This window comes from Syngnathus typhle, linkage group LG1 (genome assembly GCF_033458585.1).
Source record: "Syngnathus typhle isolate RoL2023-S1 ecotype Sweden linkage group LG1, RoL_Styp_1.0, whole genome shotgun sequence".
Classification (NCBI taxonomy): Eukaryota; Metazoa; Chordata; class Actinopteri; order Syngnathiformes; family Syngnathidae; genus Syngnathus; species Syngnathus typhle.
In genome coordinates this window covers 9,720,001-9,743,859 of record NC_083738.1, presented here as the reverse complement: position 1 = coordinate 9,743,859, position 23,859 = coordinate 9,720,001, and the positions used below count along the sequence as shown (strand labels likewise).

The window sequence follows — 23,859 nt, the reverse complement described above, 5'->3', positions numbered from 1 at the left end:
TTGCCCACACTGCACCACCCCAAACATTGCAGAGCCTTGTGGTTAGCCTCTCCTCAGCATTTATGATCTGAGCAAGAACACTTTTGTATAGTGCTGCTCTGATATTTTTCAAGATACAAGCTGGTCTTCACCCGATGTTTTGCTTTGAAATTTTGAGATGCGAGTGCTTTATGTTAGCAGTGACGTCAACAAACCTCATTTTACAAAAGGAGCTCCTTGGCAACAAGTGAACAATTCTTTGGAAATAAAAAATTACACATTAGGCCACCAACAATTTTTGTTTTTTGAGGGGAATGGCTGGAATACGTTAATAGCATGTCCATTTGTTTCACTGTTGTATCACTGGCCCAAAAAGTAACAATTATGTGTGTTTGTATTTGGTAGTTTTTCCACGCAGCATCAATAGGTCAGTCAGTCAAGACATGAACATACACAACTGAGATGAAGATGAATCCCACGAGAGCAATAATAATCATACAAAATGGAGAAAATCATCGATTGATTGTCCCTTAAGGGTTCATCCGGCGCGATGGCACGACAGCTCGACTTATTGAGGGGGTAAATGAACACGGCAACTGATTCAGGCATTCATCCATTCTCAAGTGATGATTGCGTCTGTCGCCCCATGTGAAAAATGCTCAGTATGCAGAGGCACCCTGTTTCACGTTGAAAGATAATAGTCGACCGGGAAGGGAGCTGCGGCCGTCACACACCAAAAAGGTTTTCGGGGGCATTGTGATGCTATTTTGTTTAAATACTCAGACTTTTAGTCAAAAACCTGACTAGACTAAAAAGAGTATGAACCTGACTCAAACTAATAAAAACCAAAATGACATCTTGACACAAAGACTAGATCAAAACTAAAGCGGGCTTCCAATAACAACACTCCTCGTGTTGGGCTTTTCAGCCATTACTGCCGCATTCAGCAATGAGCTCAGATTTTTTTTCTCTCTTGCGCTGGTTCACCTCCTCGATATGGTCATCCCAGGGGACTGTCTGTTCCAACAGCATCACCCCATTGGGTCTGATGTTGACTTTTCTCATGTAATCTGATGAAAGCTTGAGCTTTCTTGGGAGTGACCTGAGACTTTCTGTTCTGGATCACTGAATGGATGGATTCTGCCAATGACCTAAGGACTTGGTCATGGCGTAACCAATAACGGCGTCCTCAAGAACCTCCCCTGAGGTACTTGTACATCATCACCTCTCTGCCGCGGTTGATTAACTCTGTTAAGCCGCTAAAGAGGCTCGGTGGTTCAAGCATGTAGGGCAATGCTTCTCAAGAACAAGGGAAGCCACAGCCGTCTCATGAGGGACTGGCTAATGGTCTACTCTAGTATCTCTACTGTCGTCACCTGAGCCTCAGAGAGCAGAATATTCTGGGCATTACACTGAATCCATGCTTTGAACTATTCTGAGGATTAGCATAATATTGATAGATTGACAGATTTGTCAGTCACTGTAAACCAGGCTTTATGGTTGCTCTTCTTTGTGTCCCACCCAGGGGCAAGTGGAACTTGTTTCTTGAGAACCAAAGACCTGGACTTTAATGAAGGGGTCCCTCAATGTGTGCTGTAGAATGAATTGTGCATGAATTAATTCCTCCATTCTCAATTATGAAGAGGTGTTACCAATTGTATACAAAAATAAAATGAGTTTTTTTCAAAAATACTTACTAGTCTAAATATGTCTACAGGTGGGCTGACCCTAGCCGCCCCGCTGGACTTCGAGGTGTCTCGGGTGTTTTACCTGTCGGTGGAGGGCAGCCGGGGGAGGTCATCACTGGCCGATGTCACCATTGTGGTGGTCAACGTAAGCGACATCAACGACAATGCTCCCATCTTTTCCCGCGGTGACTACAGTGCTGAGATATCTGAAGAGCAAGCCCCAGGAAGCCTGGTGATCAAGGTACACCTGTAGAACATCAACACACTTGCAGAACAATCATATATACTAAATTCTAATTCAACGTATGTGCACGTTGCTACAGGGAGCATGTAGCTGTCTTCATTCGCTTAGCTTGCTATAAGTTAGAAAGAAACTAGGCCTCACTTTAGTAGTTATTTTATCGCTTATTGTGCTAAGAGCAGCAGACTGCTTTTGAAGTATGATAAGATGAGATTTTCCTCTATTTAATAAGTAATACATTCCATACATACATACATACATACGTACATACCTTTGTCTTTCAGGATCTTTAATGTGATGTCCTGACATGTTGTGAACAATATGATGTATTATGTATTGCATTACAGTGGACTGCGAAAGACTCTTTCACCTATTACTGGATTTTACTAAAGAATATTTTTAGAAGTTACATTGGATTTTTGGATTGGATCTATTTTTCTTTCTTTCGTAGCCGTTCTTCGTGAAAAACACTTGTTTTTTCAAGAATTTCGGGTGGTAAAGACTGTCAATTATATGTGGATTTTCACGATCTATGAGTCAGTTCGGTCCCTAGCCTTCGTGAATAGCAGGGGTCCACTGTACCGTACATTATACAACAACTAAGGCGTGAGTACGATGCACCGACAAACACGGCAGGCAGTTTCAACTGCAATAGCTCCCTTTTTTTTTTTTACACATAGTCATGACGTGCAAGAGGTGTACTTATCCTGTGTGAGCCATCACGTCGGATACCGTGAGGGAGATAAGGCGGCAATAACACAGCTCAATGACTTGCTGATGGCAGTGTAATCACACAGTCCTATTTGACAGTTTTCTGCTGACGATTCTTTGCTGCACACCTTCAGCGCTTTTGCACACCTTCGGCCGACATTGTTCTCTCCTCATAAAACATAAAAAAAAAATATCAATTTCAGGCTGAAAATATCCATTTTTAGCAGCATTAGTATTGGGGATGGGGAAATAGCAAGGGGAGATGGTGACGACATACCAAACGACATTGCGTGCACTGGTCTTAAAGATGAGAAAGCCAGAAAAATACATCAGACTTTCTGGAGACATTGAGGGGTTCTGGTTTGGTGACGTCAGAATTGCATCTTAACTTTTTGCAGATTATGTGGTTCTTTGGGTTTAAGCCACACTCTTCAATAAACTCTCACTAAAGTGGTTCGCAAATGAAGTGTGAAGTGGTTAGGATGAGAATCAGCGTCTCCAAATATGAGACCTCAGTTGTGTTGTTAACAACACTGCCCAAATCAATGATTAAAAAGATGCCAGGTATTTAAATTGTGGCGTCAAACGCCGCTGAACCACGCCCTGCTCTCGCCACTGTCCATGAAAGATTTCTACTATCCCCTGGAAAAATTTATGCTACTTGGTCTATTTATGCTCACACATGTTTGAGCCACAAAAACATGTTCACTTCAATCCTCTGTGTGGCCAAAGTCCTTCCCATCAGGTTTTTCTTATGCTGACAAAATTGAAAATGAAATAATGAAAATTTGTTTCACACCATAGCTCCACAATAATTACGTGTCATTTTTTGCTTAATTTCAGCAATTATCCTCAAACATGTTAATGTACAGTATGTAGAAAAAGTTTCAGAATTCATTTTACAGGGTGTCTATGGTAATATATGTGATGTGTCTAGTATGTGTAATATTGATGTTTGTATTCATGTATGAATCAGTCAAAGACAATTTTCATAGGGAGACCAAGAGATTGGTTGAATGCTTGACGACCCCTGCTCTAGTCTAATGTCCTTCACCCCTCTCCAAAAGGTTACGGCCAGCGATCGCGATGGTCCACCCAGCAACAACCTGCTGCGTTACTCCATCGTGAGCGGCGACCCTCTGCGCCAATTTGCCATTGACCCTCGAAGCGGCGAGATCAGCGTTTGTGCTGGCCTGGACCGGGAGGAGGTCAGTGAGGCATATGTGCTGTCATACATCCCGGCATATCATTGTCATTTACCAGACACAGTGAAAAGTGTCATGCACCCTTTTATTTGATCTTTCTCAAATTTCATTGTGGGGTGGGTTTTATTTATTTTTATAATCATATTATGCAAAAATGGGAAATGCATTTACTGACGTGATCAATGACTGATCTTTTGGCGATGCCATGCCATAACATCAGAAAATAAAGCATTTATATTGTGTATGGAAAAGTGACGGTCAGTCGTCATGATTTATATTAATATTTTAGATTGATCATTTGTTTTCATCTTTTATATTCTATCCATATCCAAGCGAAAAATTATGATCTTCGTTGCTTAAAAATTAGATTTTTTTTTTTGCGACTTTTCATAACGTTTTAGGATGAAATAGCCCTCCCAAATAATTTTAACAAACGGCGTCAAACTTGTCATGATGAATTCCTTTAATGATCTTCCTGTCTTTGATCTTCTTATGGGAGAGAGTCCATCTTTTGCGATCCAATGAGAAAAACAACTCAGTCTATCTAAAACGTGCAAGTCATGACAATATGAAAGGGACCATTAAAAAAACGATTGCAAAAGTGTAAATGATCAAATTGAGCGTAAGACCAGTAATTAGGTGCAATAAAATCATTTTATATGTGTCTGTCTGTCCAGCATCCTCATTACTCCCTGACGGTCCAGGCAGCTGACGAAGGCGATCCACCACTTTTGTCCGCCGTCCTCGTCACCATCACTGTTGCCGACGCCAATGACAATCCACCTCTTTTCTCCCAGATCCAGCAGAGTCTCCTGTTACAGGTTAGACCACCATTCAAAAAGCTGAAGAAAAAAGCAACAACATACTAAACACCAGACAATAACTTCTCCCATCCTCTGTTGATACGGGAACTTAGTCAGACAAATGTGTCATTCATTCCATGGCCATGCTTGTAACTCAAACCACTTGCAAATCCTTTTTCCCCATTCAAGAGAATGGAAATACCATTCCATGTTTCACCCTGCCTCCTGTTCTTCAGTCAGGGAAAATAGCACTCAATAAAAAATCTTACTTTATAAAATCATAGAAGAACAATTCAGTAGAATTTAAACTTGCTGCAATAATCCAATTTACTGTGTTGCACAGTAAACCAGTACTTCTACTTACTCAGTAAGATATAGCATAGGAAAAAGAATAAATGCCTGTGTGTATTGTTATCTGTCCATATGTGCTGCGCCACCTTTTATTTAAATATCTATTGGTTTTAAAATTATGGCTATCAATACTAACCAGAAGTACGGCAATGGTATTTTGCATATTGTATCAGCATTAACAGGGCACCAGTTTTTTTTACTAGGAGCATAATGGCGTAATCGTAATTGAAAAGCACAGAAACAGAAAGGAGGTTACGGTGGTGTCCGTACAATAAGGACAAAAATGTGAGGTTTAATACCAGATGCTCACTCCTAATGCTGTCACGTTCTGAGCAATTTTTATATGTCATCTGGATGCAGTGGTGCTGTGTGAACAGCAAATAAAATACATATATCGCCTTTGCTGGGTAGTTTTTCTGTTGTGGTTCTGCAAGTTTGCAGAATCTTCATTTGATAGGGGCTTCCGTGTTAGCCAAAACTGTTTCATCAGATGACATTAAAATTCAATTGCATGCCTAGACACCTCTGATAGGGACAGCAACGCCATTCAAGCCATTAGCTGCCTCATCCCCTCAAGAAGACAGATAAAGAATTACTTGTCCGCCTGCCACTTTTAGCCATGCAAGCTGTCACGTAAGATTTAAGTGGCTCCTGACACAAGCTTGAAAAAATACTTTTTGAACACCAAAATTAATTTTTATACAGAAAATAATTACAGTATATCTGAAACCAATGATTATAACAAAATATTCTAGAGAAAAAGCATGTTATTTTGCCTCATTCAAAAACACTGTCTTATATTCGGGCCAATGCGATACTTAAGCCTATACTCAAAGCGCCCAAGAAAGGTGACGATGGTTAGTTTTGTAAATGTAAAGTTTCATTTGGTAGTTTTTGTTTTTTTAAAAGCAGCACTATTTCAATTTCATGATTTTTTAAGTTTTGTTAATGATATGCTAACTTTGGTCAGCAATTAATTCCACTGTTTTCTTTTCCACAGGAGAGCGAGGCGGTGGGCAGCGGCATCCTGCAGCTGCTGGTTACCGATAAAGACACACCCCGCAATGGACCACCATTCTCCTTCCACATTGTCAGCGGCAACGAGGACCAGCGCTTCCATGTGGATCAGGGCGGTCTTCTGTCACTGGCGGCACCGCTCAGGAGGACGAGCCGAACACAACATCGCCTCAAGATTCAGGCAAGATTAGAAAAAAGTTGGCCTTGCCATATATTACTTATTTATTGGGAGAAAAAGGTATTTTAATGTCTTCTATGCCACGTTTCAGCTGCTTCAGTATTTACTTAGGTCTTACACATATTACATCTGCTATAATAATATGTCACACTATGTCAAGCCCACTCAGTTGGGAAGTTGGTGATGGTGATGGTGATGATGATAATGTTGATGATAAGGGGCCATGAGGGCGTCTGTCTCCACACTACTAATGAGCGTACAGTCATTGTTGGACGGGCATCAGGCTCCCAAAAGACAGCTGACCCGACCAGTTGCGGCATTCATTTAACTTTACCCAGGTGTGACGGAGTGCTCCAAAAGGTGACAAAAGGTTCATTTGCAACAGTTAAAGCAGCATTAACATTCAGCACAACATACAAGGCATATTCAAGATATTTGAGATGCACGCAAGTGATGCAGTGAGATCACGGGTCAGAACAAAATCATCACAATCTGCAATCAGGCGGGCAAAACCTCAAAGCCTCACCCTACTGGCGAAGCATTGATTTATTGACTCTTTATCATGAGAGTACATCGGAGCAGATCATTCATTTTCCAAAGGATGGGCCCGACTGTCACTCGCTAAATTCTGGCTCGAAGGTCTTTAAAACGAAATCAGAGCATCGTTTCAAAACTGAAAACATGGTTTTATTAATTTCACATTTCATTCTGTATGTTAAATGAATGCTCAGATATCACATTTAAATTTAGATACTATGCATTCCTAAAGTATTCAGTGTTTCACATTTTATATTGCAGCCTTAATTGTGAAGAAAATACCCACTATTGACAAATTGTAAAGACAAAAAAAAAAATAAAAATAAAAATAAAACCTGGGGGGAATTTTCACCAGTTTAATAAAGAGTAAAAAACAAACATGTGCATAATTCATGCGTTTGCCCTGAAGCTTGAAATTGAGCTCAGATAGTGAGCACAGGCTGAGAAAGGGGCTTAAGCTTTGGGGATGGTTGAGAAACCTTGAACCTTCACATATTTTCCTGGCAACTATAACAGTGCTTGATTGACATTTGCTTCCAAATTGCTTCATTTTCAATTTTGATTGTGATCTCCATCCACAACAAAAAGTGCTTTCAAGCAGGAACAATCCGTTGCTTGATAAGACAAATTATAAGAATCATTATGAACAAGTCACCGTGTGATGCATCATGTACACAACACTCGTCACATGACACATGCACCGAGAAAAAGCATGAAAGGTCGAGGGGTATGTGGCTTTAAAAAGGAAATGTTATGGAAAAGTGAATGGATTGAAAAAGAATGATGTGACAATTTCTTGCAAATTATTTTGCAAAATGTGTTATGACTGTGTGAATGTACATTGTCCATTTAGGAGAGTTCTGTTCAAAAAGCTTATCCTAGTTGTGCCGTTATGCTTCTGTTGTAATTGAAAGGGTTGGTTGGTTGGTTGGTTGGTCTGATGGCAGAATATCCTGATGAATCTTGTTGAATGTGCTAAGGATGATGGTTTTCTGGTTGAGAAGTTTTAAGGCAAGGCAGGAGATCAGAGAGGACTTGTGGGCTGGAAGGAGAGCGGGTGGGCTTTTTTTCCCCCTGCCCTTTGTTAATCATTCTGTGTAATATTGTGATATTATTTTCTCAAAGGTGACGGACAGCGGCCACCCTCCACTCTCCTCCATCTGTGTGGTCACCATCAACGTCACTGAGCAGAGCAAGTACTCACCCTCCGTGGTACCCCTGGAGGTCTTCATCACCAACGTGGGTGGTTTTTTTGCCAAGCACCTCATCGGCCGGCTCCATGCCTCCGACCAGGACCCGCAGGATGTGCTGGCCTACACGCTGGTCTCCGAGGAGCCCGCCGGGCACCACTTCTCTATGGACAGGGCCACTGGTAAAATCTGGGTGGACAAAAGCCTGGAGGAGAGTACCTACGCACTCAACGTCAGCATAACAGATGGCAGATTCAGCATCTGGACATTGGTGAAAGTCCACGTCTGGTTGGCCACACAGAGGGCGCTGGACTCCGGCTTGACCTTGCGACTGCCCATGATTTCTTCTGAGGAGTTTCTGGCAGATCACTGGCGAGGCCTTCAGCGCAGCCTGGCTCAAGCTCTGACATTTCCCCGGCAAGAGCTGCACCTTGCCAGCCTCCAGATGATTCCTGACACCCAGGCTTTGGAGGTTCTGCTGGTCTGGAGGCCTCAGAGTGGACTGGTCCAGTCGCTACCAACCAACAGACTAGCAGGTGATGATTCTGCTAATGTCTGTTTCATAGGGTGTATTTACACCTGTGCTATTTGGTCCACTTTAAATGAATTCTGGTGTGGAACAACTGGACCGAGACCCACTTTATGAGGTGGTCTTGCTCTAATAAATGCACAAATATGAGCCGGAATCCAAAGTGTAGTATTTCCATGTATTGGTTTGTGCTCTGTATGCTGCCTTGGTCATTTATGTTAAATGGGAGCACTAAAGGTTACATGCATGAATGTGTATAGCTCACTTGCAAAAAGTAGTAATTGCAAACTGCACCAAACAAACAAAAAAATGTGCATTTGGTCCAGCTCCGGACCAAACAAAGCAAAGGCAAAGATAGGAAATCCAGGTCCAAACAATACGAACCCTGCCAGTTTAGCTTCAGTTACAGGTGTTTCTACTCAATAAGCAGGTAGGATGCTCATTCTCAAGCTCGTTTACCTGCCTGAGTAGAAACCGCTATGGCTAAAGCCAAACTACAGCAGGGTTTGCAATTTATGGACCTGAATTTCCCATCGCTGACCAAAGGACCTTTCTGGTGTGAATACATCCTTACCAAAGATTAAACTGTTGAGTCATTATCGGTACTCAGTGATGGGTTTGAAAGGTTGCTAAAATAGCGAGCAAATCACGGGGACCCACCCTGCTCTATAATATTATCATTTGGTCCCATGTAGGCATCTTGTCAGACATCGAGGACTCTCTTGGCCTGGATGTTGTCCATTTAAGCTACAACGGCTGTCTTGGGACCGGATGTCCGCCACGGGGATGTCGAAACACTATCCACTTACCAGGAGACATCATGAACCACTTCAGCACCGCCAGACTGTCCTACATTACGCCGCAGCACCGCTGGGAAAGCGTCTGTCCCTGTAACGGTATGTCCACCAGTCGTGAGCCAAATTGGAAAGGATTCACAACATTTTCGGGGAGCTAATCTCATCCCAAGTCATCAACATTGCTGTGTGAAAACAGATTACTTTTGTTAAGTAACTGAAATCTCTTGTCTTTATTTTTAACACAAACTCAAGTGCTGTAGTTCATTAGTTTAATCGTTCAGTGGAGGGTTGTTTGGCCGATTGGTTCATTGGTTTGTCGGCTGATCAGTCTGTTGGTCGGCTGGCTGTTTAGATCTGTTAAAGGAGCATTAGACAACATTTCGACCGTCATAAAACATTATCATAACTTTTCTGATGAAACATCAACTCACAACTAGTTGAATGGTACCATTGTGATGGCCTGATGGTGTCTGTGTCGCTTTGACTGGCACAAAAAAATAAATTGAGGAGGGCGGCAGGAACCATGCCACACGAAAAACTACAAATGTGCTGCATGTGCTTTACGGCATACGTCACTTTCCCCTTTCCTTGCAAAGACACTAGTTGATGCAATCACCTACGCTATTACTGTTGGCATAAGCTCCACAACATTCGATGAAACGGCTGCAAGATGTAAACATAGTAAAAATAACATTAATATTAATGCGGGGTGGCAAAGTTTTCTCCTGCCCATTGTTGTATTTTGAGCTTCATAATGCACCACATATTTTCATTGGAGACAGGTCTGGACTGTAGGCCCACATAATTGAGGTAAAGATACAAGTTTGTGTATGTTGATTTCCTGCTTGCAGTGTTTAGTAGATGTTCTCCATCAAATGCAAAAGTGGAACATATTCATTTGATTGTTTTGTTTCATAAGCAGTTGACAGCCCAACTTTTATTTGTGAGATGTCTGCCGACCAGAAAAGCTGTTTCCGCCAACTACTAAATCTGGCAAATCCAGCGATAGTGCCGCTTATGGGGATGTTGATTTGTGTGGGCATTGCTGCACAGATTAGCAGCAGTGCGGATGGAATAAACGTCAGCCGGAGGCTCCTCGGGATGGAACTTTGTTACCAGTTTGTAGGCGACACGTCACACCCAGTCTTTTATTTAACAGCAAGGAGAAGTTATCACCTTCTTTTATGACATCCACTGTTTCAAGGGTCTTTAATATTTAATTTGACACTCACAGCGAATGTTGCTGTTCGTGATGGTCCTCAGATAATTCATCAATCACTGTAAACCAAACGCAAATGCACTTACTTTATAACAGTTATCATCCACCTGAATCTATTTACTTTGCGAGTGAGTGAGTGAGTGAGTGAGTGAGTGAGTGAGTGAGTGAGTGAGTCATTCAGTCAATCAGTGAGCCAGTGAGCCAGTCAGCGAGCCAGTCAGCGAGCGTGTGAGCAAGCGAGCGAGTCAACCAGTGAGTCAGTCAGTCAGTGAGTCAGTCTGTGAGTGAGTCAGTCAGCAAGTCAGCCTGCAAGTCAGCCAGCAAGTTAGTCAGTCATGTTTCAAAAATAATATCCGATTACCAAAGGAGACACAGACTCTCCCAATACGACTTGTACTGTATCACGGTGTGAGTGTTTAATGGATTCCCGTCGTATCCCTCATTCTGCGGTGGCCCAAACGCTTGGTTGGACAATTCGTCAATTACTTATATAGTACACATTTCACAAGTTCAAGACATGATGTAGATGTGTAGTTCACTGATAGATAGATAGATAGATAGATAGATAGATAGATAGATAGATAGATAGATAGATAGATAGATAGATAGATAGATAGATAGATAGATAGATAGATAGATAGATAGATAGATAGATAGATAGATAGATAGATAGATAGATAGATAGATAGATAGATAGATAGATAGATAGATAGATAGATAGATAGATAGATAGATAGATAGATAGATAGATAGATAGATAGATAGATAGATAGATAGATAGATAGATAGATAGATAGATAGATAGATAGATAGATAGATAGATAGATAGATAGATAGATAGATAGATAGATAGATAGATAGATAGATAGATAGATAGATAGATAGATAGATAGATAGATAGATAGATAGATAGATAGATAGATAGATAGATAGATAGATAGATAGATAGATAGATAGATAGATAGATAGATAGATAGATAGATAGATAGATAGATAGATAGATAGATAGATAGATAGATAGACAGACAGATAGACAGATAGACAGATAGACAGATAGACAGATAGACAGATAGACAGATAGACAGATAGACAGATAGACAGATAGACAGATAGATAGATAGATAGATAGATAGATAGATAGATAGATAGATAGATAGATAGATAGATAGATAGATAGATAGATAGATAGATAGATCTTTATTTGTCATTGTAACATGTACAACGAAATTTAAAAAGTGCCAACCGATCCGCGCATGAGATAAAAAAAATAAACAGAATAAATATAATAAAAGATTTAAAAAATACAAGCTGAAACCCACAGAAGAAGAACATACACAGGCATAATCATTTACGTTTAGCTGCGTTCAATGCGACTACCGCTGTAGGGTAAAAACTGTTGGCAAATCTGCTAGTCCTTGACCTAATTGCTCTGTAGCGTCTGCCTGATGGCAACAGTTCGAAAAGGGAGTGGCCAGGGTGGGAAGTGTCCTTCAGAATGTTCTGTGTTTTTGTTGGCAAACTTCAAACATCAATCATTTGAAGTTGCATCCAATGATGACATACAAACGCTGTGATTGTCGTACGTCATGTTTCGATTGGACCCACTAGCTATTGATGCTTTTTTTCCTGCTCATGGATTGATTAAGAAGTTACAGTCATTATAAACTATCAGACACGCAAATCGACTCACTTGGACTTAATGCTCATATTCAGGCCAATGTGCGTCAGAGTGACTCATCCGCTCGCTCGTTTTTCGTGAGTGATGTTGACGTTCTGACTTGGAGCCGGCGGCGTTTTTGTCTTTCAGCTTTCATAGCAATCAAAAAGAGATCAAAGACGCTTACTGATGGTTTTTGAGCTCCTTCTTTCTTCCGTGGTGTCTGACAAGCACCAGTTCAGAATTGATGCTCACTTTACGGTTTTATCTGCGCACGCCGCTGCCATCTTGAATGCCTGCAGGATCCATGGCACGCACATTCGTTGCAACTAAAAGGGTTCCCACATAAATTATGTTAGCATCTGTTGAAGGTAGACATGTTGGAATGACTTTACGTCAGCCGTTCAACAAATGTTTGAAACCCTATCCCTACCTTGAAACTCTAACCCTGCAATGAAACCTGAATTTGAACTGCTAACTTTGTCATTAAACCCTTAAACATTGTTTAAAATTGTAATTTAAAACCCTAACCCTATCTAGACACGCTAATTTCAAAACCTAACCCATATTTGAAGACTCAAAGTGAAACCCTAACCCAGGCTTGGCTGTCTAAAATCCTTTGAAACCCTACCCGTAGCTTGAAAGACTGACCCTGGAAGGAATTAATTATTAACCCATTATTGACTCCCTATTCTTGTCTTTAAACCCTCATTTCAAACTCTTATCCTCATTTGAAGACCTAATTTGAAACACTAACCTCAGTCTTGAGGTCCTATTTTCAAACTTCAAACCCTAACACTGTTTTGAAACCCTATTTTAATTAGTAACACTGGGTTGAAAACCTACCTCAAATCCTAACCTAATTTAAAAGGCTAACCCTAACTTGAAATCATAATTTCAAACCCTAATTTTTGTTTGCAAATCACATTTGAAACTCTAAACCAGGCTTGAAACCTCAAGATTGGTCTGAAAGCTGAGTTTGGAACACTCGTTTCTTTTTTTCTTCCTTTCAGGCAAATACAAACCAACATGGTCAGTGTCATATAACAACAGATAACACATGAGCAAATTGGGAACAAAAGTCAATACGCCAAAAGAGTGGGAAGCAGAATATTAATTTAATCCCACCCTCATCCATCGTTCAAATTGCAAAACCCCTCATTTATAAAGCAATGTATGGCAAACATCTTGGATGGCCTTGGTCTCAGTACGTCTCTGCATTTGTGTCTCAGAATCGGCGCTGGGGTTCAGAGACGAAGCCTTCCTCAAGTACGTCCACGGCATGGACGAGGACCAGCAGGACTTCACCATCTCCCTGAGTTTTAGAACCTTCCAGCAAGATGGTCTCCTTATGATGGCCAATGGTACCGACTGGGGAAGCTTGCAGGTAATTCAAGGCTTTCAAACTCCACCAAGCTTAGGTCTGTCATGAACAGACCTACAAAAAAAGTCTAAAAAAAGATCCCTGGAAAGATCCTGGGAGATTTTTGCTTCAAGCATACATTTTAGCCTCCTCTGGCTCTGTTGCAACTAGATTAAAAACAAACACCAAATTTGGTTGGCATGTCTGTCATCAGGAGACCCACAGAAAGGTGTCACAAAGCCATGCCTGAAAACACATTGAAATTCAGCAAATTCTGTTTGGTTGGGCCATTTTAAGGTCATTTTTGCATTTATTCAAGGGTCTTTCAAAAACAAACATGACGGTGAAGTTTGATGGCTTCATCTTACTTTGAGTGATTATTTTGTTTCATTTGAGAGATTTTGGGACATTATAGGATGTGACTTTTTTTTTTGTCAGTGCACCTGAATAAGCCCTGCTTGCCTGCCACATGACGGCATTCCTCATACAAAGCATTTTGAGACTTTTGAAGACCATATAATGGGCAAAAGTAGGAAGGAAAATGTATCTCTCACTAGAAGACGCTCCCGAGCTCGCACAACAATGTGTGAGCACGTAACGGTTTGTATGGTACGCAGTGGCCATGAACAACTCTCTGAACAGATGAAGTGCCACGTGATGCCGCCCCTCGCGGGGGCTCAACGCACACTGGCAGAATGTTCAATCACCTTGATTCTGGGAAAAAAATCTTTCATAGGATCACCTGATCCTAGAGCCTGCAGTGCCTCACTGCTGGGTGTTGGAAACACTTAAAGAAGGATTCTTAGGGAGCACAATGGACTTCAGAGAGAATTTGTTAAGATGGTCATCTGTGGCCCTGCACCTTGGGTTTTGAGGGGAAGGTATTTTGAAAGGTTAAGACAAAAACAACAGACTCGGGTTCACACCTATTTGTTTGGACATGATGGAAAAAATGAAAAATTAATGTAGTTCCAGAAACCTTTACACAAGCTGTTCCAAGCGTCTTCAACTGGATTTACAAAATATGCTCCATGTCCCTTTTTCACACTGCCTGTCAGAACTTGCATATTCCCATCACTATGCAGCTTTTTAACATGTTTTAGAAAGAGCTACAAAAACTGCCATTAAGTACGATTTTCAGCAAATAGCTCGGGATAGAAATGATGGATGTTCCACAGAAATAAATGCAAATAGATGAATTTACAAACAGTGAGCTGCAATTAAGCGGGGGATTGTATTCCTTCTTCTGCTTCAAACATTGAATTCACAGGTTGGTTTCAACACACTCCGTTCCATATTGATGCCTTTTAAACAGAACTGTGACAAAACAGAAATGATGGATAACGTGAAAGGGCTTTGTGTGAAAGGTAACAATGAGAAACGAGGGTATTTAATGATCCCCCTTAAATCTTACATCCATCTTCCACCGCTAATCCGGAGTCGGGTCGCAGGGGCAGCAGCTTCAACAGGAACGCCCAGACTTTCCTGTCCCCAGCTCATTCCGGGGGATTCCAAGGTGTTCTCAGGCCAGTCGAGAGACATTGTCTATCCAGCACGTCCTGGGTCATCCCCAGAGGCTCCTACCAGTGGGACATGCCCGGAACACCTCCTCAGAAAGGCGTCCAGGAGGTATCCTATTGAGATGCCCGAGCCACCTCATCTGGCTCCTCTGTATGCGGAGGAGCAGCAGCTCGACTCCCACGTGTCCCTGCCGGATGAGCGAGCTTCTCACCCTCTCTAAGGGAGAGCCAATAACTAATTTCGGCCACTTGCATCAGGGATCTTGTTCTTTTGATCATGACCCTATAGATCGTCCCCCTAGGTGAGGGTAGGAACGTAGATCGACTGGTAAATTGAGAGCTTCGCCTTTCGGCTCAGTTCTTTCTTCACCACAACAGACCGGTACAGAGTCCTTATAATTTTTAACTACCGAAATTTTAGTCATAGTTTTAAAGTGTAAATACTGTAAACTACGATGCTGGAAAAAAGCCTGTACTCATGTTTTTGTACCCATGGGACAATAAATTTGTTAAATTTTGCGCATTATACATGGAAAAAAACGGTCGCTATATAAACCATCAAAGATATTAGCGTTAAGTATAATCTAATCTTGAGTGATTTCTTTTTTATATTTACTGGGCAAAGTCCTGAAACTTCTTCATGAGGATGATCTCAACATTTTTACAGCAATTAGTAATATTATTAATATCCAACATTTAGTATAGTTTATAGTTTCAAGTTCAACCATTTTTACTCTCACATTTTGTCGATGAAAAGTGTCACACGTCACCTAATATTTTCTATTGGAAAACAGAAAACATTGATGCCACAATTTAATGATCATGTTTATTACAAAATTCTCATTTACTGACATTAATTTCTGGACAATTCAAATCAGTTTGGTCCCATTCAAACCAAAAAGCCTTTAATCCTTGACCTAGTCCTAACTCATTTGTGGTAGACATCTATATATATACATATATATCCTCTATTTTCATATATAGGAGGTTTGATTTTTTTTTTTTCCATATACCTACAATGTACATCTTAGTATTATCTCATATTTTGGACAGATGTGGTGCTGGTTTGGCCAACATGTGCATATTGCTCACTGTGGTCTAAGGGATGCTCAGGAGGTTTGTGTTGAATTTTCAGACACATGGAAAATGAAAGGGAATGTTGGATATGAGTGCCTTCGGGTTTTCAAGATATGCACCCTCATTAAGCTGGTTTGCCAGTCACCAATCACCCCCGCAGGAGAAAAACAAAGACGTACAATGTGCTAGGTAGAGCTGTGTATTATCCGTACATTTTCTGTAGTTATTCGGCAAGCAAATGTCATTACTGTCGGTTATGCATATTTGAAATCCACACAGTGAGTGACTGTCATTTTGTTATGTTCTCTGAGCCACATGGGGGCGCCGGTTAGTACAAGCGAAGGTTTCCCAGAAGTGTAGTTGAGAACCTTGCTGTGCCACTTAATAGGCGTTCGCTGTCAAGATGGGGCTATGCACGCCAATGAGCTCCTCCCCCACTCGCCTTTTTTATTACCGACGCGTACTAAGCAAATTCGATGAAGCCTTTATTTTTATTTTGTTACATGTACATGGTCTTTATTACTAAAGAGCTGTGTGCGTGTTAATGTATGTACATGTGTATAAATAACACACAAACGTTGTTCAACCCTAACCCTAACCCTAAACCCCCCCCCCCACACACACACACACCACAAGAAGCTCCCACAGTGAGGTGTTGCTCGCGATCGTTGATTTATGAAGTTGCGAAGCCATGGAGCTTTTCCAGTCCCTCCGGAGTTCGGGTTGGCTTGATGCCGCGCTGCACGTCGAGTGGTGCTGATGCTGTAAATCCTCTGAGTGAGCCTTCTTGAAATATCTGGCAGCAAAGATGACACCCAGTGATGTAAAATAGATTACAAGGCAAGGCCGCCTCTTGTCCTGCCGTCAGCACTTGTTCAGCACGTTTGCCACGATAAGGACGCAGCCGTACGGGCAGCATCAAGTCCCGTTGTGCCCGCTCTGCCAACTGGCCTCCATGTGTGCTTTTGCATACACATTAAAGGAGTGTTGGTCATTTCTCAGATTCGCCACTGCCGCTATGGCAGCTCTTTTTGTGACGACATGACCATATTGTTTGTATACCGGAAGATATTCATGGGCTAATACAAAGATGTCTTCCTCTGAAGTTTTGATAACTGGCTTACATTTTTAAAACTGAACGGAAGGACCAGTACGTTTATTTTACCATTTTGTCTATGTGTGGAGCATGCTAACACAAAAACAAGTACAATTTATTAATCAATAAATATGAAATGACTTATAAGTGGTTTGTACCACATAACACTCTTAGTACCACGTAAGTGATAAAAACTAACTAAAGTCATTGTCACCACTCATTGGTTAGTATTTTGGGCTATCTGTGGCATGCATCGTAGGCTTAAATCCTGAGGCTGAATTCGCGGCCCAGTACGCCCCCTGTAAATACAAGCAACGCATAAAAGGCGGGAGAAGATTTGTCTGTGGGAATTACGAGAGCAAATCAGCATCAATAAAACATCACAGGGGCTAGATTTGTCCTCTTTTGTTCTCTCTCTCTCTCTCACTGCTTCTGTGATAAAAAGCGCTGACTGAGCATAAATGCTAAGAAGCGCACTGATGTGGAGCCAAAAGCTCATTTTGCATTTACGGGTAATGCAAACTCCTGTCTTGTCAATGTTTGCCCACGCCGACGCTAACATCCCAAGGTCAACACCATTCTGCTCTGACTTGATGCTGCGTTGGCATCATTTGAGTTCATAGTGGGAGGAAGGCACTGGATTAGACAAAATAAGCTCATTATTCATAAACGCACTAAGCTTTTCTAAAAAAAAAAAAGAAAAGAAAAAAGCGACGCTGTCATCCAAATAACAATAAGAACAAATGAAAGTTCAAAACCACCATTAAATGTGAAAAATCTACCTTATGGTCATTACTTTTTCATTTGCTTATTATTATTAATATTTAATTATTATTAACATTGAACTAGAATGCAAAATCATCTGTTATTTCATAAAAAAAGAAATGAGGATATATTTGATGGGCAAAAATGAAGACACAAAAATTTAACTAAATAAAACAAAACATTTGATGTTTATAGTCAACTTTGGAAATGTCCATTAGGTTCTTCAAAAACTAACTCAACTTTCTGAAATATAAAAATGAAGATTATAATATTAGACTATATCGTGTTTATTGTTTCTAAAAATCAAGGTTTATAAATCACTGATCAGCAAGTTTTAAAACAATCAATGATCCGATCAGAAGATGGACCAATTTATCCAATCAATGTTGAGTCAACCCCCCCCGAATCTTACAGCCAATTGGGAAATGTCTTGTTTCTTGCGAGCGTGCATTTCTAGGGAGAAGGGACAAGCTGAGATGTAAGGGGTGGTTTTGGAATTGTGCCTTAGCCAAATTTGCATATGCCATGTTGAGCGATGCGTAGTGTGTCCACCAAATTTAATTTGATGTAATTTGTAAAGATAAATAAATAAATAAAGCCTAAGCAATAATGTTGCTAAGAAAGACGTCACTTCAATTATTTGTTATACTGGGATCGAGTCATTTTGGGCAGATAATTGAAGAGAAGATAGATCAAAACTTTGGGGAATGAAGAGTTTAAATAAATGACTGGATTGGAAAAAGAAGATAGATCAGTGAAATTGTCTGTGTGTGTGCAGAGGGGCCCAGGGAGGAGTGAAGCAAGCCCCAAAATCTTAAAATTGGCTCGAGACAATTCATGTGACTTGACATGTGGTTTTCGATAAACCTTTTTTTGTAAAGATCTAAGACTCAGAGACTCCGACTGACTTTAATCTTCCATCCTCAGGTAAATGGCGGTCATCTTCACTTCTCCTTCAGCTGTGGCATCCTGCCTCCCTCCCGCTTGGCCCTAGCCTCCCCTGCAGTGTCCGATGGTCGCTGGCACCAAGTCCTGCTGGAGGTGAGCGCCGCGTCCTTGAGGCTTACTTTGGACCACCGGGCGCATGCCTCAACCAGCCTGGCATCGCCATGCCGCCTGATGCGCTCTGGCGGAGTCCTGCTCTTTGCTGGTCACCGATTCCACGGTTGCCTGGAGCACCTGGAGCTTAACGGGGAGCCAATTAGAGCGGGTGATGTGTCGGAATGGAGCAGTCCGGGAAGGAGGCGGGTCTTTGGAGTCTACGAGTGCTGCGCTCATGCGGGACCCTGCGACCGTAACGCATGCCAGAATGGTGGAGTCTGCCATGAGGACACCAGTGGAGGTGAGTGTGTGCGCGCTTGCACGCACAGTTCTTTCAGAGGCTCCGACCGATTAATTGTAATTTTGTTCGTCTGGGCATAGACGACTTACATAAGACCAAATTTAACTTGTATCTCACGGCAGAGGGCAATATTATCGGAGAACATATTAAACTCGTATCTCCGACCGCACTGTAGATCCATATATCATATACTGTAGTTCCCTCCATCCGTCCATCCATTTTCTGTACCACTTGACACCACTGGGGTGCTGGAGCCTATCCCAGCGGTCATCGGGCAGTTGGCGGGGGACACCCTGAACCGGTTGCCAGCCAATCGCAGGGCACACGGAGACGAACCACCATCCACACTCGCACTCACACCTAGGGGCAATTTGGAGTGCTCAATCGGCCTACTGTTATTGGGATGTGGGAGGAAACCGGAGTGCCTGGAGAAAACCCACGCAGGCACGGGGAGAACATGCAAACTCCACACAGGGAGGCTCGGAGGTGGAATCGAACCCGCACCCTCCTAACTGGGTGGACGTGCTAACCAGTGCGCCACCCAGCAGCCTACTGTAGTTCCGTTTCTGCATATTATAAGGATGACAAGTATTGACAAAATTAAGGGTTTGCATGTCTTGCACGCAGCACTTGTATCATCTTTTCATGTGAAATATTGCCAAACTTTAGAGTGCTTCTCACTTGATGCCATGTTGGAAAAGTTCAACAACCAAAATATTCTTGTGTGACGTCATCACTTATTTGCGACATAAGAATCAATAGGCACTTCGTTTCTTCTCCTCATTTGTGGTATAAAGCTGCGATGAAAATCACATGAGTGAATAACAATGACCTGTAATCTATATTCTATTCTGTCCTAACTTTCATGCTGAGCAACTGCCAGCCATTCAGCAATGTGTCCATCTCATTATACAAAAAGAACACGCAAAAACTGCACAGAGATAGACTCCAGGCTGGAGTCCCATGCTGACCCTTATTAGCATTTTAGCTTATCACAAATTGGCGAGCACGAGGATTCTTCTTAGTAAAGATAGCAGCTCACCTCACTTTGCAATTCAGAACAGCGCCGATAAAGATCATACCTGAAATGCTTCACTTTGACACTGAGAGGTTTGTGTGTGTGGTCGTGTGTGCGTGCGTGCGTGCGTACTTGTGTAAATGAAAAACAGATTTCACTTATGGCAAAAATTTGCTGGTATTTTATTTAGAGCATATTCCCACGATAAACAAGGGAACACTGTACTGTAAGAAGTAGTACACTAGTACTGTGTATTAATATTACAGTAGTCTTAAGTATCACATTACTTAATGTAGCTTTACATTACTAGATTGAGTTTAGTATTATATTACTCCATCGTAAGAAAACTGCTGGGTTAACATTTGGACCAACCCAGGAATTCTGCTCAATTTGACCCAACTTTGGGTGGTTTTGCAAAAAAATGTTTTCTTCCAAAAAACAGAGTCAGTCCAATTTTTAACCCAAATTGGGTTGTTTTTAACCCAGCATTTTTAAAGGTGTAATGTCATATTAGCAGTGTTACAAAAGAGGTTATATTGTTGAATTGCTAACTTTCCTCGGATAACTTTGCCAATGTAACTTCAAAGTTACTTGACTAATATTTCTTTAGTGTTACACAAAGAGATCGAAATTACGTTCCCACTATCCCACGGTGACAAGACATAGTACACAATATACATACAAGTAAACAACACAAAAAAAATAAAAACAAGAAGGCACAAACAATGAATAAATAAGAGTGATGAAAATAATAAATAAACAAATAACACAATAAATAAGAGGAGCAAAAATGGAGCAAGTGTGCATACAGCAGACAGTCAGAATATAGCGCAAAAGTACAGGACGCTACGCAGAAGGGGGGAGAGAGTTCAGGATCCTAACAGCCTGGAGTTACTCATGTTTGACCGACATGTGGTTGCTGTGATGTTTTCAGTTTGTTTTCCTTGTTGAGATCCATGCTGGTGAAACTTGTGAGATCGTGATCATCTTCTTGTTTTTTTGTTTGTGTGCATGTGTTTTCATTATATACAGAGTTGCGCTGCAGGTGTGCAGGCACATTCCATGGCTTGCGCTGCGAGCGAGAACACAACCCGTGCACCTCCCAGCCATGCACCCATGGTCGCGTGTGTGTGCCTAAGGAGCAAGGATACATTTGCAACTGCTCAATGGAAAATGCAGACGCACGGTAAGCTTCTTCCCCTTCTTCCTAACCCAAAACCCAGCTTGAATTCTGGGCAGTTTTGTGTTGAATGACTCTGAATGTAAGCGAATATCACCTGTACCAAGGCCAAACAATCCTAAATCTGACACACCAATGTGATTGGCCTCAACTCCATTCCTCCAAGTGGCGGAAATGTAATGTAATAATGATCATTAATCATCAATAAAGTAATCGACCAGATGGGTGCCAACACACACACAAGATGTATTCAATAACGGACTAAATTTCCGACTTGCTCAGTAAGTAACCAACTAATTGTCTGACTCACTAACTGACCTAGTAAATAAGTGTCTAATTCACTCATTAACTGATTAACTCACCAAGACAGTCGATTAATTCGCTCATTGACTATTTAGCTCACAAACTAAATCACTCACTCATTAGGTGCCAACTGTCTCACAGCAACTGACTGACTTACTAAAAAGACCCTAACCCAACTCACTGCTATATTAACTCACTGCTTGTGTATGCTGTGCATGAAAGCGTTGGAATATACTGAAACCGTGGTCATATGGTTGCAAGCATTGGCAAATAAAAAAGAATAAACCTTATGACTGTTTCGGAAACACTTGCCACTATTAATGAAACAATTGATTTGCAAGGAATTGATTTGCAAGGAAATCGCAATTATGTTCAATGAAACAAGAAATAAGTGTTGGTAAACATATTTTACAAGCTTTTAAGAGCAGACATACTATTAGTTAGAAGCTGCCTCTCTTTTGTTTAGGATCTACGTATACTTATACTTAAAATATGCGCTCGTTATGCTGTGTGTGTGTGCGTGCGTGCGTGCGTATGTGCATGTGTCTTCTAAAATGAACTCGGCAACTCCTCTTTCGCGACGTGATCGGAATGGAGGTCGTCGACCTTTCCCTTCGGCAACCTCTGAACGCTTATGTTCTGCTCCTGGCTCATAATGACTTCTCTACGACTCGCTTACTTGTCACAGAGAGGTTGAAAGGTCGGCAGGTGGTCTGTAGCGGGGCGGACTAACCGACAACCTTTCTGAGCCACCTCCTCTGGTGTTTGAAGTAGGAGTGGAAAAGGGATGACGTTCAACACGAATCCACTGTATGTTAAATTAGTCCATTAGTTGTAATAATGTGCAACGTTCATAATGCCTAATTTTCCCTATGGCACACCCACAAAACATTGACGTTTTAAATCATTTTATTTTTTTACACCGAAACAGGAACAACATGATGTTGTTGTTGTTTTTAATAAATTAAAAGATTAAAATCATTGATGCAGTTTAATATGATTTGTATTTTAATTTATTTCTCTTATGCCTCAAATGATTTGAGCTTAACTGACCCTGAACTGCATTACATTTCATTTAGATTTAGATTTTTGTTATATTTTATTTTATATATATTTGTAACCTTTATGTTTGTGTAAGCATCAAAAATCAACTCACATGACCCTGCACATGGTAAGAATTAACATGATTAAAAACGTTTTTTTAATATCATTCAATATAATTTTATTCTATTTTAGTTTTGTAATCAGTCAGAAGTGATGGGCTCTCCTAGCAGTATTTAGCTAGTCAGTCAGTCAGTCAGTTAGTTAGTTTGCAGAGGTTGGCACTTTGCCAAATTTTGGCAGTCTAACCACCCTTTCGTCCTTTTCTGTCCGCTTTTATTCATAAAATAATAAATCTCTGATTTATCTCTGTCCATTCTTGTCATTTTAAATCCTTTCATCACCTGTCTGTCTCTGCGTCAATTGTCAGTTTGTGAAAAAAAGGCAGACGGAAACCCTAATATTATTAAAATGGTGGAGTGCATATATCAGAGTATCTACACCATATGGTGGCCGCCAAAGGGCTTTACAAAGCCTCATTTTCCCTTACGTTATCCGTTCCTACTTGCCACCGAGCCGGAGGGGTACTCAAGGGAGACGTTACTCCAAGGAGGCAGTTGCTGATGGGGTCATGGACTCGATATTCTCATGTTTGTTTGTATGCGCTTTTGGCTCACACCCGCACACCCTCTACTACAGTAATCCCTCGCCAATTTGCGCTTCACCTTTTGCGAATGAGCAACTTCGCAGGTTCATAAGTGACAGGAGAACGGCGTTTAAATACGCGCTGATAGCGTGGGGTGTGCCTCTGAGCATTGTGTGTCACTGCGGACATGACTGAGTTCAAGGCGGCAGCTGGCTATACGCACCGATGCAGGAGTCGGGACACTCGGGTCAGTCAGTCAGTTACAATATCACGTTTCTTCTTTTATTTACTGTAAAGGTACAATGCATGCACAGAAGAGTGTGGGAATGGTAATTAAGGGAATGGGAAAGAATGGATGGATGGTTAGATGATTTTGTATTATTGTTTATTCATAGATTCATCCATT

General features: G+C 41.3%; 1 protein-coding gene across 2 annotated transcripts in view; it reads left to right on the top strand.

Moving 5' to 3' along the window:
• fat2 (FAT atypical cadherin 2) overlaps positions 1-23,859 on the top strand; it is a 74,297-nt gene that overhangs the window by 45,278 nt on the left and 5,160 nt on the right. For both annotated transcript variants that reach the window (XM_061292125.1, XM_061292048.1), the window contains exons 16-24: positions 1,697-1,908; positions 3,687-3,827; positions 4,502-4,645; positions 5,979-6,176; positions 7,836-8,436; positions 9,125-9,325; positions 13,335-13,489; positions 18,851-19,265; positions 21,316-21,469. In XM_061292125.1, coding sequence (XP_061148109.1) covers positions 1,697-1,908; positions 3,687-3,827; positions 4,502-4,645; positions 5,979-6,176; positions 7,836-8,436; positions 9,125-9,325; positions 13,335-13,489; positions 18,851-19,265; positions 21,316-21,469 — 2,221 coding nt within the window. The remainder of the gene's footprint in view (positions 1-1,696; positions 1,909-3,686; positions 3,828-4,501; positions 4,646-5,978; positions 6,177-7,835; positions 8,437-9,124; positions 9,326-13,334; positions 13,490-18,850; positions 19,266-21,315; positions 21,470-23,859) is intronic.